Raw genomic sequence first — 16,027 nt, 5'->3', positions numbered from 1 at the left:
CACTTCATGTGGCTTTCTTTGCCAATAATAAGAAAACGATAACGCGGCAGAGTTGAAGTACTTGGCAGGGGATGCACAGCACATGCCACGCCTGCCATGCTGCTGCACCAAAAGGTGGTTCACGAAGTCCACAAAGATTACGGGTTACTTATGCACAACCATGCGTGATGTCCGGCTGTGCAGGCCCCAAGGGGGTTCGCGCCCCACGATCACAATGCTAGGTAATTCTACAAAATCAACTCCCCTTTCTCTTCGTTCGATTTCCTGGCGCTAGCTCCTCACCCCTCGCTCACGCCGATGCCTGCTCAGTTGCCTTGCCACTCCACGTCACTCGCCACGTCACACCACGCGGCGAGAATCCTCGACTCCCCCCGGCAGCGCAGCTGACCTCTTGTGCCACACCACCGACATGCAGCCCACCTTGTGGATACCACAACCAACCAACACATGTATGTATGTGTGTGTGACGTGCTTACGTCCGCTGCCTGTAAAAGCAATGAGGTTCCAACACATGCAACACATGCAGCAGCGCCACGCCAACCGATCCGCACACCGCAGAGCGCCGTACACTCACGCCACCCCAATATCCTCTAGATCTACCACCATCACCACCAAGTCACTATACCTCTACCGAGAGGGCAATAAGAATTTGGTATCTAACTTGTCAAAGACACACCACCGCCACGGCCACAACCTTGCGTTTTGCTACACACACACACATACGTTTTGCTACACACACACACACACATACATACATATGGCATACGACCAAATGGCCTTCTTCGCCTTCGTGCCGCTTTTCAGGCCTCGTTCCCCCCGTCGCCTCGTTCCCCCCATCTTTCCTCACCTCGTTGCAATTCACAGCTCAACCTCCTAAACATCTAATAAATGTTACAAAACGGAAAGAAGATGCACGTGGTCCTGTTCTTTGTCTCTTAATTTATTTGCGGGCTATTTCCTACTGGGGCATTAGTCAATGACGTCCTAATGAGGCTACAACCAACACTAGCTTTAAATAGAGAGATTTCGTAGACACCCTGGAACTATGGATGGGAGCTTTCCAGTGGGGCAGTGAGACAGCTAAGTACGAGCGTTGTACAACGTCTCGTACATTCCGCAAACACTTTGCAGCTCTTGCACAAGACACAACACGCGAGCGCGGCTCCTGTCCTAAAAACCTTGCAGACATGGAACAGACGTCAAAAAACCTCTGCAAAAGATAGGGGAAAGACAGGGGAAAATATTAGCGAGCGGTAACTAAGCCATCTTCAAACAACAATTAAAAAATCTACAATCACAAAAACACAATGAAAAAAGGCAAGGCGAAGAAAAAAGCAGCGAGAAATGGAGACGATTTTAGTCATAACGGCTAAAAAAAAAGATTGGCAATTCCCGACAGCTCCGACCTCTCCGTCATCACACAATCCGCATAGTACCGCTACGAGGAAGTACTGCGTCCGCAAAAACATCTTCCGCGGGCTTCGATCCCTCGTTTGACTCCTCACTCGCGCCGCCCGTAGCCTTCTCCGCGGGGCCCGAAACCGACTCGGCCGCCAACGCCAGCGCCGCGCCAGGCGACAACTGAAATCCGACATCGCTAACGCCGCCGCCGGCGGAAAGAGCGCTGCTGGCGCCGGAGCCGACGCGCCTTGCGCTGCCGTAGCCGTAACCGCTGCCAAGCCTGGCTCTGCTGCCGCCGGCTGCAGCCCGCTCGCCGCCGCTGCCGGCGCTGCCTCCGCCGCCGCTAGGGCTGCTGACACGGATACCAGAGCGCAGCCTGCTAACAGCAGACGGTTGTGCCGTCGGTAACCTCAAGGGAAGCCTCGAATGGGCAGATGAGGTGCGGGCCATTGGGCTTCCAGTTAGACGCGCGCGATCTTGTCGCAACCGACCCATGGGACTCTTTGGCACGGAAGCTGGTAGCGCCGGCGACAGCGACCCGGGTACCGGCCCAATATACTCGCTGCCTCCGAGGCTGCGGCTTACGCCGCTGGCTTGGCGGCTGCCCCCGCCGCCGCCGCCCCCGCCGCCGCCGCCGCCGCCGGTGCTGTGGTTCACGCCGCTGGCTTGGCGGCTGCCCCCGCCGCCGCCGCCGCCGCCCCCGCCGCCGCCGCCGGTGCTGTGGTTCACGCTGCGGACTTGGCGGCTACCACCACCGCCGCCGCCGCCGCCGCTGTAGTTGTTGGTGCTAGTCGTGACGCTTAACGCGCTACCGCCGGCCAGCAGGGATCCCCTGCCTCCGCCGGCTCCGGGAAGAGCATTGGCAGTTTCGGAGTCAGCGTGCTGCGGCGGACTGACGAGTGCTCCGGAACCTGCGGTGGCGGCGGTCCTTTCCCGCACCGCCTCTACAGCATCGTGCGGAACGATTGGACGAGCGCAGTACGCGCACGTGGCACAGCCGCAGTACGTGCAGGCGGGCGCGAGGATCGTAGGTGCCTGGGGTACGGCGGAGCTGGCTGTGGCAGTTGTGCCTGCTGCCATGGCCGCACCGGCGAGGGCCAGCTCCGAAACCCTTGGCTGAAGCCGTTTAAGTTGTTCCACCCGCATCCCAGCGGCCAGAAAGATCTTGCATATAAACGTCAGGCGGAAATCGGTTGTCTGACCTGTGAGTGCCGCCGCCGCGGTGGGTGCTTGGTCTGGTAGTGGTGGCGGCGGCGGCGGCGGTGCCGCCGCTGCCGCCGTCAAGCCCTGGTCAAGGCCACCGGGACCCCTCGGCGACATCGGCGTCTGCTGAACTCGCGCTGCCGCCGCCGCCACCGCCGCGGCGGCGGCCGCAGGACTGCCTGCCGCAACGCCGTACCACACCAGACGCGGCGACGCGGTCGGCGACGTCAGCGGTGACGGCCCTGACGGCGGTGACAATTGCTGGTGCAGTACATGCTGGCCGCTGCCGCCGCCACCGCGGTTGGCGCCGAAAGGAGACGTACGGCACCATTGGGTATCTGAATTCCGCTGCAGGACCGCCTCCGCCTCCAACTCACTGGGAAGCACCACCCACGGCGAACCCTCGACGACGCTGCCCTTATCCAAGCGTGCCGACGCGCTGGCGGCGGTGCGCTGTACGGCACGGTCGCTCTCCATGGAGGACATGCGTTGCTGTCCATGATCCAAGGGCGCCACCGCCACCGCCGCCGCCGCCGTAATTGCCTGGCGGTTTTGTCCGGCGTTCCGTGACGGCGATGACCAACGGTCTCCACCGCTTGAACAGGCTACAGCAGGCTCCTGGGCGGATGCCGTACCGTGTACGACTGGCCGTGGAAAGAGCGACGGAGCTGGCTGCGCAGCGCCGGCGGCGTCAAATCCCGAGCTGCCATACGACAGCAGCGGTATCGCCGCGGCAGCTGCAAACGGCGAGACAAAGGGCAAGACGTGTGTCGGCGGCAGTGGCGACGGTGGCGGCGGCGCCGCTGCGGCCATAAATACCCCATCCTGGGTCGCGTTAACCGGGGCTGCGGATCGGTCCTGATCTGCAGCGCCTCCAGCCGGCACTCCCTGTACGGCAACGGCGGCGGCGGCGGCAGAGTCGACGGGAATGGATCCGCTAACCGTATTGCTGTGCGCGCGCCGTAGCCCGCCGCTACCGTCGTCCGGGACACCGCTCGCAGAGCGCTCCTCTCCATCGCGGCCGCCGCTCCCACGGCTGCTGCTCCGAAGACCGTTCGTACACGACGGTTCCTAGCAGCACGACAACGGCCAACAAGAAATGCGGCAACCAATGCGGCAAAAGTAAGCCACAGTACGGCAGACATATTCAATAGCGTACGAAAGGGCGCAAACCCACGGCTACAGCCGCAGTGACGACACCGCAGCGAAAAAGCCTTCCACTCACCTTCTCTACCGCCAGTCTGTCCCTCCGTATGTCCTTCCACTCACCTTCTCTACCGCCAGTCTGTCCCTCCGTATGTCCTTCCACTCACCTTCTCTACCGCCAAAGGCAAAGTGGACGTACTAGACCGCCCGCTGGCGGCCCGCAAAGGAAGAGGACCTCGCATCACAGGCGGCAATGGCAATGACGTCGCCGCTAACAGCGCCGGCGGCGGCCACGGCAGACCCTGTTGCGTCGGCACGCCGCCGCTGCCGCCGCTGCCGCCGCCAGCAAACAGTACCGCGCTGCTGTCCGCGACCCACGGGTCGTGCTCACTCTCTTCATCCACTGGGATTAACCCCGATGCCATTGCCGTCGCCGCCGCAGCAGCAGCTTGTTGCGGCACGGATGGAACCAGTACGGCGGCGTCGGCTGTACGGCCCGCCGCGTCTGATCCGACTGGCGATGCGGGAGCATGTTCAGGCGTCGCGGCGGGGGTAATCAAATAGTCCTGGTTCGCGGTGGCTGCTCGTGTGGTCCAGGAGGGGCCGCAATCCATGGGTGCGTCTTTGACTTCTCGCTCGTCCAACTGTACGGCGCAGCGAAAAGGGCCAGTACGACAGGGCAGAGGACAGCGGGCAGTGCCAAAGGGCCCGGTGGGGGAAGGCCCCGGGGATCCGCTTCAAATACGACGAATACGGGCAAGGCAAGACGATGTAGTTTTAAATTAATTATCGGATACTCAATTTGACAAAACAGTTTTTTGATGTAAAAGCGAAAAATCAGAAGCTATCTGGGGCCAATTAATCCTTTTTTTACTGGAAGATAGATACATAAATGTGTGAAAAAATTAAAAAAGGAAGAGAAAACAGGTGTCCACTACATAAATAATCACCACTAGCAATGTCTACCAGAATTATTTTGTAAACAAAACGCTGGAAAATTTGAGGCCCCAGAGGCAATTCAGGCAGTATGCAGTACGCAACACCGTCCATCACCATTCAAACACACGCCCTTGGATACTGTAGGATTGTCCTCCGGGGGCTCCATGTGAATCGAGGCGGCGAGAAAGCGACGGATAGACCGACAGATAGACAGACAAACCAATCGATGGATGTGCAGGTTGGCTGACTGACAGACAGGTTGACAGACAAATTGTCTTACCAACTGAACGGAAGGACATAAGGAGGGACAGACTGTCAAACTTACCAACTGCCAAACTAACTGCATCACTAACTGCCAAACCAGCTTCCTGCCAAACTAACTGGCGGACAGACAGGCAGAGGACAAAACATGGGCGCACAAAGGTACAGAAACTTCTCCCCTCTCACCGATTCTTGAAGCGTCATCTCCTTCGAGACGCTCATCTCTAACCAGGCCGACAACAGCTCCGTAAGAGCGCCGTCCTGCGGACTGGCCTGAGAGTAGGGCATCGTACATGTACGGCAAAAGTGAGTAAGAATACGACAGGAGATGCAAGGTAAAAGGCAGGGATGTAGCAATGCGGCGTATGAAATCATCAAGGGATTCAAGGCTGGTAATGAACATAATCAAAATCCACAATGTCCGTGACCAAGGCCCAAAAAGGTATAATCCCTCTCCCCCCTTCCCCCCCTCCCCCTCCCTCCCCCTCCCTCCCTCCCTCACCAATTGCAAGGCCAGGTAGCAATCCTGAAAGCGCTCCCGCAAAGGGCCCATGATGAAGGAACGCTTGAGCAATTGAACCACCTCACACCAACCGACAACCTACAACGGTACAAGTAACGCCACCAGCATGGAGGGAGCAACAAAAGGAAACCGAGCCAACAGCCAACTTGTAAGAAACAAGGAAATGCGGACATCGCGTGCGGATACTCTGTACGATCCCGCAAAATCAAGAAGCGCGCTTCTCATTATCAGCTCCTCCATAATCTGCCTTTGCAGCCTACGAGTTGCACATGTAGCGATGAGGAAATGGCTCATGGTCTGGTCAGGGCTTCATCTCCCTTCCCGTTCAGAAAGATGATACATGCCCCCTAGCCTCTTTCCGCTTATTTTATTTTTTGTATAAAAATTAAAATAAACATTAATATTAAAATTCATATAAATTTATATAAAAAATTATAATTCACAAAAATATAATACATAAATAGAATAAAATTCTCTTTGCATCTTCTTCTTGTACTTCCTTCTTTTCCCTTCTCAACACGTTGCTCTACACAAAACGCCAATCGCAAATCAGCGCCCATCGTCGCACACTTTGCTTTCCAAACCCTAATACACACACACACACCAAAACACACAGACACCCCCACAGGTACCTCCAGGCCCGCCAGCCAGTTCATGATGCCGTTGCGGATAAACCGCATCACGTGTACGGCAATGCTGGGGTAGATCTGCAGACACGCTCTGAGCGCGGGTTCTCGAAGCTGCCAGAAGCGGCAGGGACGCTCCGTACGCAGCGTCCACATTCGGGAACTGTGACGAGGCCCAAATTTGGTTTTCGGAGCGGCGAATAATGGAAAAAAATACTTCAAATTCAAGTAGCAAGCATTCCCAATAATTATTTATTTATTTTCACAGTTTAAGATAATTACTATAAATGGACTCAGGACGTCATCTCCATAACATTCTAGAGACTACGGCCCTGATTCAAATCGCGAATAAGGCCCATTTCGGGCTTTTGGGTTCTGAGCTGGTCGTAACCTTCGGTTTTAGGTGAGTGGCTCACCATCTCACGCATCACGCTTACGGCACCCTAGGCACCCATTCAAACACATATAAGCTTGGAAGTCATCAAGTGGCCAACAAAGTGGATACGCAATTGCAGCCAATGAAAAGGTTACCTTGCTTCCCCCCAAACCCCAATTTACCCCCCACCATCCCCCCCACCCCCCACTGCCGACTAGGGCTGTGCGGGTGCGGCTGAGCCCAATCTCCCTACCAGGTTCCTATTGGCCCTCCCCTTGCCGTACATCCTTGTCGCCGCTAGAGTACGACATGATAACCCCTTGCCTCCCAACATCACTGCCTTTTGCCCCTGTCGGGAATTCCTGGATTGTACCTTAATTCTCCAGCCCGTAATGCCGTACAACCTCACCTGCAAGAGGGTATGATGTCGGCCAGTACGGCAGCCTCCCCCAGGAGACACGGTACGGCAAGGCCAGCGGGACCTGCCGGCATCTCCACGCGTTCCTGTTGGTTAGTTGGTTGGTTAGTTAGAAGGCGGTTAGTTCGGCAGGAATTAACTTATGCCGGTCACAATCGTCAACACTTCAAAACTTTTTGATTAAAGTTGAGCCATCCCTGAGAACAGCAACACTTGCCGCGTCCTTATCCCCAAAAAAATTCTTCAAAAGGTATAATTACACACCACTCGCGATTCTAATTAATCCCCTCTGGTCAAATACCTGGTAAATAGCAAACAATGCCTGTTGCTCTGTTTTGCCCTCTCTTCACTCACTCACCTTGCGCCCGTTCACGGCGGCCAGCTCTCACCTTGTTTCGATACGCACCCACCACCCCCGTCTCCAACAGCCACAGGCCCCCCCCGTCGCCCTCCAGGTCATCACCCAGCCGGAAAATCTCGTGATCTGTAGGCATCTCGATGGGTACGAAATGTACGGCAAGAAGTTCTTGAATTTCCTCCGGCAGGTCCTTGAGTAGCGGACACCGGTCTATGAGCTCCATGACCACATGCTTGGAAACCTGAAAGGTACCACCACCACCGCCAACAACATCAACAACAATAAACAACAACAATAAACAACAACAAGAACAACCACTGTCATCATCATCATCATCATCATCATCACCACTGTCACCGGTACCGCAAAGAATACAACTTTGTAGCGTTATTCTGTAGTCTGTTACAGCATTCTGTTGTTTGTTACCGGAATTCTGTTGTCTCTTACCGGAATTCTGTTACCTGAGACTTTCTGCTGTCTGTCCCAGCTCCCTATTATCCCCACGCCCAACGTTTCGTTATCATTACGTCCCCCCACACCTCTTGTCGCAGGTGGCTGGGGAGTTCAAACACAATGTCGCTCTCTGTACGGCCCTCATCCCTCCGCGCGGACAACTCAGCGTAAAACGTCTGCAGGGGGAAGATTCGGGCGGAGGGGGGGAAAGACGAACCACACACGATTGAAGCTGCTGCCAGGGCAAGAGTGCATCAAACGTAGAAGCGGAGGGGGGGAGGGGAAAGGGGGGAAGACGAACCACGAGTGAGTGAAGCTGATGCCAAGGAAAGACTGATGCGCCAAAAGTAAAGAAGGCATAACTAATCAGTCGGCGCTGTGAAGAAGAAGGAACGGGAAATGGGGGGGGCCCAGGAAATAAACCCACTGAGTTGCGACACGGCCGAGATGCAAATGGGCAAATATCCTGTTCTGGGGGGGAAGTGTTGGTTCGGACTTGGTGGACCGGCCCCCACGGAGTTCGTACATACATACATACATACATACATACATACATACATACATACATGTTCTCCTTTCCACACCCCAGTAATCCAACCTCCCGCCTCACCCCAATGCACATACACACATACACGCACACACCTGGTCGACAGTTTTGTTTCTACACACCCTCTCCAAAACCAACCCCAACTCCCAACCGTCCCCAACGACTTACCAGGACCTCCCGAACCACGCCCTCCCACGCCCTTTCATCCTCGACCTTCCCCTTCATAAGGTATTGCCGTAACAAAGTTATCTGCTTCCGGTCGTCGTACGCCCTCTGCGGATTGAAGTAAAAACCCGCAATTGGAGCGGCATTGGTTGCGGATCGAAAAAGAAGGAAGGGGGAACGTGGGGGTAATTCGTACAAAGGAAAAGCCCTCTTGACTAAAGACTCCTTGGCACCTTCGCGCGGTGTTGCATCGCAGCACAGCGAACAGTGCGGCCTAGGATGGGAAAAGAGGAATAAAAAAAGTGCCGCAGGGCCCGCCAACTAAAAAAAATACAAGGGCGAGAATCGAACCCGAGGCCTGGATGAGTCATGAAAAGGAAATGGCGAGACGGTATAATTATAACATCGACATTTTCGCCGATGCAAACCTCCTACATGCACCGTCTTGTGTGGGAACATGTCATATTATATACCTGTGCGCGCTCCTGGCTGCGCTTAAGTGCACTGCCAATGAGCGCCACCACTGCACCAAAGATGACCAGCCCGTTAAGCATCATCACGGACACGAGCACCTGCTCCGCCGGGCTCTTGGGAAGAAAGTCCGCATAGCCCGTCGTGGTCATCTGCGCGAAAACATAACAAAAAACTTTTCAAAAACCTTTTCGTTTTTGTGAAGACTAAACAACTAAGACATTAAAAACAAAATAAAAAATAAAATGTTAATGATAATATAAAAAAATATTAACGTTAAGGGCGGGAAACACGGCTGCCAAATAATGCGAGCAAAAGAGTCATACATTGCAAAACGCAACAAAACAAGCCAGCTGCCAAAGTCCAAAGGGACTTGACAGAGGTCGAACAAGAGGAAAAAAGAAAAGCAGAACTCGCAGACGTGATCTCCCCCGCTACCAGCCAACCGCTTCCAGACAAAGAGCTCCCATTTATTAATGCGTATGGGCAATGATTATTGTGGACGTTAGTTTGAAAGCTGCAGGCATGAGTATGTATAGCCGTACACGCCGTACACGTCGTACCACGGTGATGCAGAAGTATACTGCTTGATACCACCGGACGGCCGCGCCTGCCTCTGCGACATTCTCCCACGCAATGCTCGTCATCCAGGACGTCTTGCCGTGCTGCAGCTCGTAATGAGCAATGAGCAGCAACAGACATGAATACAGATTTACGAGCACCATAGCCTGAAGAGGGCGTGTACGGCGATGTACAAAAGGGTACGGAGAAGAGGGCGGTTTTCAGGCATTCAAAGCACATACACACACACAGAAAGACGAGGTACATTTTCGGCACAAGTACCAGTTCGTTCACAAATATACACATATAGATTACTTGTCGCACATACAGACAAACATATGAAGTGGGACGAGCGGAGCCTGTTACCGACAAACCAATAACGACAAACGACAAAAACAATCACCCATCACTACCATTTTAAAATAAAGGTTATCCCCACACCTATCCCCCCACCCCAATATCCGTCTATCTCTGGTATCTGCTTCGCTCACTCGTGCTTCTTAGTCCTACCCCCCACCTTACCAGATAGGTCAGTAACGCCATGTACAAGGGGGTGACTGAAAAGTGGTCCGCAACCCACGAGGACTGAACCTCACCACCCGTGGAACTGCTGTACACTTGCTGGCGGGGCCGAAAAGGGGAGAGGAGGGGGAACAGGGGAAAAACAAAAACACGTTTCGCGAAATGTACGACAAAACAGCACGTGTACGGCATCCGTACATCTCTACAGCAGCCCTGACAAACAGGTATTTGGAATACAGTACTATACATTTACACGTTTCGTCTTCGTTTTCCATTCATGGGTCGGGCAAAACCTTAAATCCTGAATGCGCGATTTTTGACAAAAATAATAAAATGTTTTTTACGTCAAGGGACACGCACAAGGGATATGACACCGCCACGATATCCCATCAACACCCCAAGACTTAATACGATTACGAAATATACGACTATAGTTGTACAGCGTCGTACATCCGTACCTTGATGATCGATGCCACTCTGAATAATCGTACTAGGCGAATGAGAGAAATGATGGAAACTGTTTGATGGCGGGCCACGGCATCACCCAAACCCAACACCATCACCTGCATATCATGCGTGAATATGTACGTCTTTTTCGGTGTTTGTACGTGTATGTATGTATGACTTAGATTACACTGTGGGCCGCGAGAGCCGGGGGCCGAAGCCGAAACACAGCGCAAGGGTCGGGAGCACACAGCACATATATGTGTTTTCGCGCGTGAACATGCATTCGCATAAACGTACACGCACATCTGCATTCAAGTCCAGGTGTCTGTATGTCTGTATGTGTGTATGTCTGTATGTGTGTATGTGTGTATGTATGACTTAGATTACACTGTGGGCCGCGAGAGCCGGGGGCCGAAGCCGAAACACAGCGCAAGGGTCGGGAGCATGTATGTACGTATGATGTGTGAAACAGGGGGGTGTATCTTCGCCCGTGGCAGCTACCCTGCGAAACCCTGCCTTCCCCGGTGTTTCGGGGCACCCTCATCCAGTCACCCTAGTCAACTTCTCAGTGGATCGCTCAGGTTCCGCACCCACCACCAGCATCCAACGGAATCTGCCGGGTCGACAGCGGCCCAACTCCATTCCTGGTCGGCTCGCGGGTTAACTTTATCCCAGGTCACCACCGTCCATCAACTAGGGGCGCAATGCCTTCCACCATCGGAAGGACTTTTGACCTTAATGGGTATCGATCCCGGGATCTCCCGGGGGCAATGGTCGCGCCTTACCAGTAGTGCCAAACCATGTATGTATGTATGTATGTATGTATGTATGTATGTATGTATGTATGTATGTATGTATGTATGTATGTATGTATGTATGTATGTATGTATGTACGTATATATGTATGTGTGTGTGCTATCTCCCACACAGCAAATTACCCGATGCAGCATTCACAAGGGATTATTAACTAAACCCTTGCAGTTAAACGTTTGCAAAATCTGGATCCACAATTTTGCATATGGTTTCCTCCTACCCCCCCCCCCCCGGTGCCGTAATCCTAAAACCCCGACGCGTCCCCTTCTCCCTTCAAACCCCCACTACCCCCCCCCTGACACCCACCAAGTAGACAAAGGGCGCCACTGCCAGTATGTCCAACCAGAACGACAAAGTAGAGCCGTACAGTCGTACAGCATCTACTCCATCCATCACCACCCTGGAGCGATACCCGCATGTGAGCGTTACTCCAATCTGGGCCGGTGCAGGTGAACGGTGGCAGTGATGGTTAAAAGATATGGTAATCAAACTCTGAAGCGATGTGTAAGATGTGTATATATATGTAAAAACTGTGTATATAAATGTACGCATGTATGTACGTATGATGTGTGGGACAGGGGGTTCATATCTTCACCCTGCGGCCGCTACCCGGCAGACCATGCCTTCCCCACGGGTATTTCGGGGCACCCTCATCCAGTCACCCTAGCCTATTTCACAAAGTGGATTGCTCAGGTTCCGCACCCACCACCGGCATCCAGCGAAATCTGCCGGGTCGACACCGGCCCAACTCCATTCCTGGTCGGCTCGAAGGTTAACTTTATCCTAGGTCAACACCGTACATCGATCCACCATCGGAAGGATTTTTGACCCTAACAGGTCTCGATCCCGGAACCTCCGGGGGCATCGGTGTGTGCTTTACCAGTAGTGCCTGGCCTATGTGTATGTATATAATACATATGTATGAATATTTTGTTTTGTGTAGGGAAGGAAGTCATATACAAAGATCATCGAAAAGGGGAAGCTGATGAAATCATATACACGCACTCTATATGTGGTTGCTGATAGTATTACTCCTCTGCTCCAACCCCTGACGGCCTGTACGACACCGTACTTGACATCCATGCGGTGTGGTAACAGTACGGGGCAGTACGTAACAGATTCAGATTATCGTACGGTCGTACCTGGAAACCCAAAAGTAGATTTACCAGGTAGACAATGCCTGCAGATGAGGGAGGTAGGGGAGGGGTGATGGGGGGAAGACGAACCGCGAACGAAAGAAGCTGAAGCCAAGGATAGACTGATGGGGTGATGGGGGGGTAGCGGCGAGGAAAAGGGGTTACAAACACACACGAAAGTCCCTTGTTGGGTATCTCCACCCCCAAACCCAAACCCAGCCAAATCCCAGGGAAAGCGGCTAACCCGTAAACCTCATCCCCTCAGCCCCCCCCTTTTTTTTGAGTTTCTTGGGTATGATTCCCCCTCCCTCCCCCGTCCGCCCCGCGCCCCTCACTCACCACCCGCCAGATCCGTACGAGTGCACACGGCGTCCAGCCTGCCGTACTGGTCCAGGCAAAACGCAACATTGACCGGCACCCAAAACGCCGTAAAGACCAGGTCGAATAGCAACATGGACGTTGACCAGGTCAAAGCTGCTCTACACAAAGGGTGTACGACAGGAAGACCAAACGGCGACCGCCTGGGGGAGTGTGGGAGCGGGGGGGAAAGACAAACCACACACGAGTGAAGCTGCTGCCAGGGCAAGAGTGTACCAGTGTGGGAGCGGGGGGGAAAGCGGGTAGCATTAAAAGCAATAAATATCATCGGGCGTCACAGGCGGCATAGAAAACATGCTGAAAAGTATATGCTGCAAAACAGGCTGCACAAAAACGAAGATGAAAATGCGACTACCGCATGTGTGTGGGAGTCGTGTCAGGAAAAAAAGAGAATTATAAGAAACAAGGAATCCTGGAGAAGTAGGCCTTTCGCGAGTGTTGGCAGTTGGTAGTTGGCGTATGCGTGTCTAACTGCCATCGCATGGGAGGGAAAGTTGGGAAGCGGGAAAAACACATGCCCACAACACGTACCGAAGCCACGAAACCAAAGCCACGAAGCCAAAGCCGCAAACCCCCCCAACCCTGACCACCCAAGCCGCAAAACCCCCCTACGACATACTAATCCAACCGCCCTCCACATACTAATCCAGTCCCCAATCCCCAGTATCTAACCGACCCAAATCAGATTCCAAAAGATGTAAGGCCATCCCTGGAGCCCAATCACCCAGGCCTAGCAGCAGCTCTCCTTCCCCCACCCCCCGACCAAGACACCTGTACGACACCTGCCTGGGATTTCCCTGGCCAAGCCGTTCCCGGTCATCCAGCTCGTGCGAGTACGATTCCCATGAGTGAAGCCGTACATCGACCTGCCGGGTCACCAGGTTCCACAGCGCACCTGCATCATACGGCAGCAGCACAAATATATAGCTGCGGTCTGCAGTTCGAACCCTGGGCAAGGCTTGCTTTGCTGCCGTACTCCTCTAAAAAGCAACATTGACATGCCCCATGCGCACACCCTGGAGGCTTTGTTCAAAGGGAGGCGCGGGTCAAGCTCGTACGCAGCCAGGGAATGCGGCAGGGCGAGGGGATTGTAGGGGCCGCTGTAACCCCTCCCTGTAGTAGTCCTCCCCCTCCTCCCCTTCCTCAACATACCCCAAGCTACAGCGCAGGGTTCGGTCGCCTTACCATCCCGCATCAAAATGTCGTTAATTAGCACGACAGCCAACAAACACCTATACAGGCCTAGAAGGGGTATCACGCTCTATTCCGATGACGGCCTCCCATCAAACGCGCACCTACGCTCTCTCCGCCCTCATAGCCTTGTGGAGGCTCGAACGCCGCGTCGTACAATTGGCGTAGCGTGACTTGGCCCAGTCGCCGCAGCGCGCCCGGTATTTTGCGCAACTGACATACAGCCAAACACGCCTGGAGGTCCAAATGATGCCGCCGCAGGCAAAAAGACCGGATGCTGCCGCAGCAGGCAAAAAGACCACGGGGATTGCGCGGTCCAAATTCGCCTTCGGCTGTGAAGCCGTCGCGCAGCGGCTTGCACGAGGAAAAGAGCCTCCCGGTTGTAGTGACGCAGGGTTGGACCAAAGTAATGGGTTTCCAAGGCTTGGAAAAATTGGCAAAGGTGGTTTGAATGTCCATGTCGGTGTCATAGGAGGCGCTATCGCCATGGAAATCCGGAGCTGGAACGTCTGGAACGGCGTCCGATAGCTGAGTGCCCGTGACGGTCATTGCGTCCGTCAGACGCATTTGGTTGGGCGTGAAAGGCACGATGGCTCCTGCGAGTTGCAATTATGGGCCGGCCCCACGTGACCGACGCGAGGCGACCTTCTGTGTAGAAAGCTCTGAAGACACTGTAGACTTCGACGGTTGATAACAATCCCAGCTCACAAATACGGCTGTCATGGTCGGGCCGTCAGGTGTTCAGGCTTGTGTGGAGCTTAATTCGCAACTGCAACCGTGCGAACATTGGATGCTCTAGAAAGCTTGGCTAAGCAGCACGTTGGCCAGGAACACTAGTCGTCGCCAGGACTTCTGCAGTATGCCAAATGTGTTTAAGCAGGAGAGGATACCTTGCATCTTGCAGGTTAATCTAAACAATTACAGGTCACCATAAAAAGGAATGCCGCTTGCTCTGAGATTGCCGTGTGCTCGCTTTGGCAATGTCCAAAGGCTTCAGAGGCGTGGTACTTATATGAAACTAAATGAGTTTTAAACATTAGATGTCCTTTCTATTGCGAACATTTGCGAACACTAAACTAACAGGAAGCCACCCGTCACGTGCATGCTCGTAGATTGGTATTACCTCAATCTCTTGCGACGATGGTCTGACATTGAATATCTCATAATCGGCTTTGCAAATCCATGCATGTATTATGAGCCCTCAAACCGATGCTATAATAGGCATTTGCACGTGGGAGATGATCGCTCATGTGTCAACAGGAGTATTGGTTACGAAACGGTCAGAAGCGGAAAGTCACGATTTAGGTTGTATACTGAAGGCAAAATATACATGAAATCCCTTGCATATGAACTGGTCGTGGTTCTTCTCCACGGAACGGACGAGGGAACGGCAAAATGAGTTGCGGAACCCTGCGGAACTGACCTTTGTGACAAAGCCAAAACCTCCTGCCCATTTCAAGGCATGCACGTCATACCAAGCCGCCTCAGGCGTGCTCTTCGGAGCCAAATGACATAGGCCGTTATGGGGCCTAGCCGTTTGACGCGGGTACTTCCCTGCCGAGGACGGCCGCAGCTAAAACTCCTTCCGCTGCCACACGATGGCTTGTCGTCATTCCAGCTAAAATCTTGAGCAACCTGAGATGAATTAGATAATTGACCAGGGTATAAGCCCACAAACGATCTTCTTGCTGCGGCTTGCGCACCTTTTGTAAGCAAGAGCAACGCGCAACTGCTTGTACGATGGCAACTGGCAACAACATCCATTCTTTGCCTCATCGTCTCATGCAGCCTAGCAATGGTGTATCTATTGGCTCTCTACACAGCTGGCGGAAGTCTTGAATTATGGGCTAGTCCACGCTACTCAGCATCGAGTATTAGCAGTTTCTAAAGGGTTGCGCCTGGTGATCTGACTTTCAAAACTTATATGTGATTTATCATTTTATCAACCTTTATTTGAATCTGCGATGATACTAAACCCAGCTGTGTTGCTGATCACCTGGTCAGTCGTTGCCCTAGCGCAAGCTCCAGGTGTTTTCTATGAGGATACAAAAACATGTGACCCAGGTTGCAACAGGTTAGCATCGCCACATCA

The 16,027-nt window shown here is 53.5% G+C and overlaps 1 protein-coding gene across 1 annotated transcript; it reads right to left on the bottom strand.

Moving 5' to 3' along the window:
* Positions 1-1,416: 1,416 nt before the first annotated feature.
* Positions 1,417-14,502, bottom strand: VOLCADRAFT_90945 (uncharacterized protein; the record flags this gene model as incomplete). The annotated part of the gene is made up of 18 exons (XM_002950455.1): positions 1,417-3,492; positions 3,918-4,394; positions 5,137-5,223; positions 5,453-5,551; positions 6,106-6,193; positions 6,885-6,979; positions 7,283-7,492; positions 7,791-7,880; positions 8,420-8,524; positions 8,890-9,039; positions 9,451-9,615; positions 9,971-10,069; positions 10,429-10,605; positions 11,537-11,665; positions 12,373-12,410; positions 12,706-12,887; positions 13,516-13,639; positions 14,040-14,502. 18 exons carry the CDS (start codon positions 14,500-14,502, stop codon positions 1,417-1,419), a joined length of 4,854 nt encoding a protein of 1,617 aa, XP_002950501.1.
* Positions 14,503-16,027: the final 1,525 nt, after the last annotated feature.

This window comes from Volvox carteri (genome assembly GCF_000143455.1).
Source record: "Volvox carteri f. nagariensis unplaced genomic scaffold VOLCAscaffold_19, whole genome shotgun sequence".
NCBI classification, from domain to species: domain Eukaryota; kingdom Viridiplantae; phylum Chlorophyta; class Chlorophyceae; order Chlamydomonadales; family Volvocaceae; genus Volvox; species Volvox carteri.
Note: the sequence above shows the minus strand (reverse complement) of the source record. Positions and strands in the feature narration are given on the sequence as shown.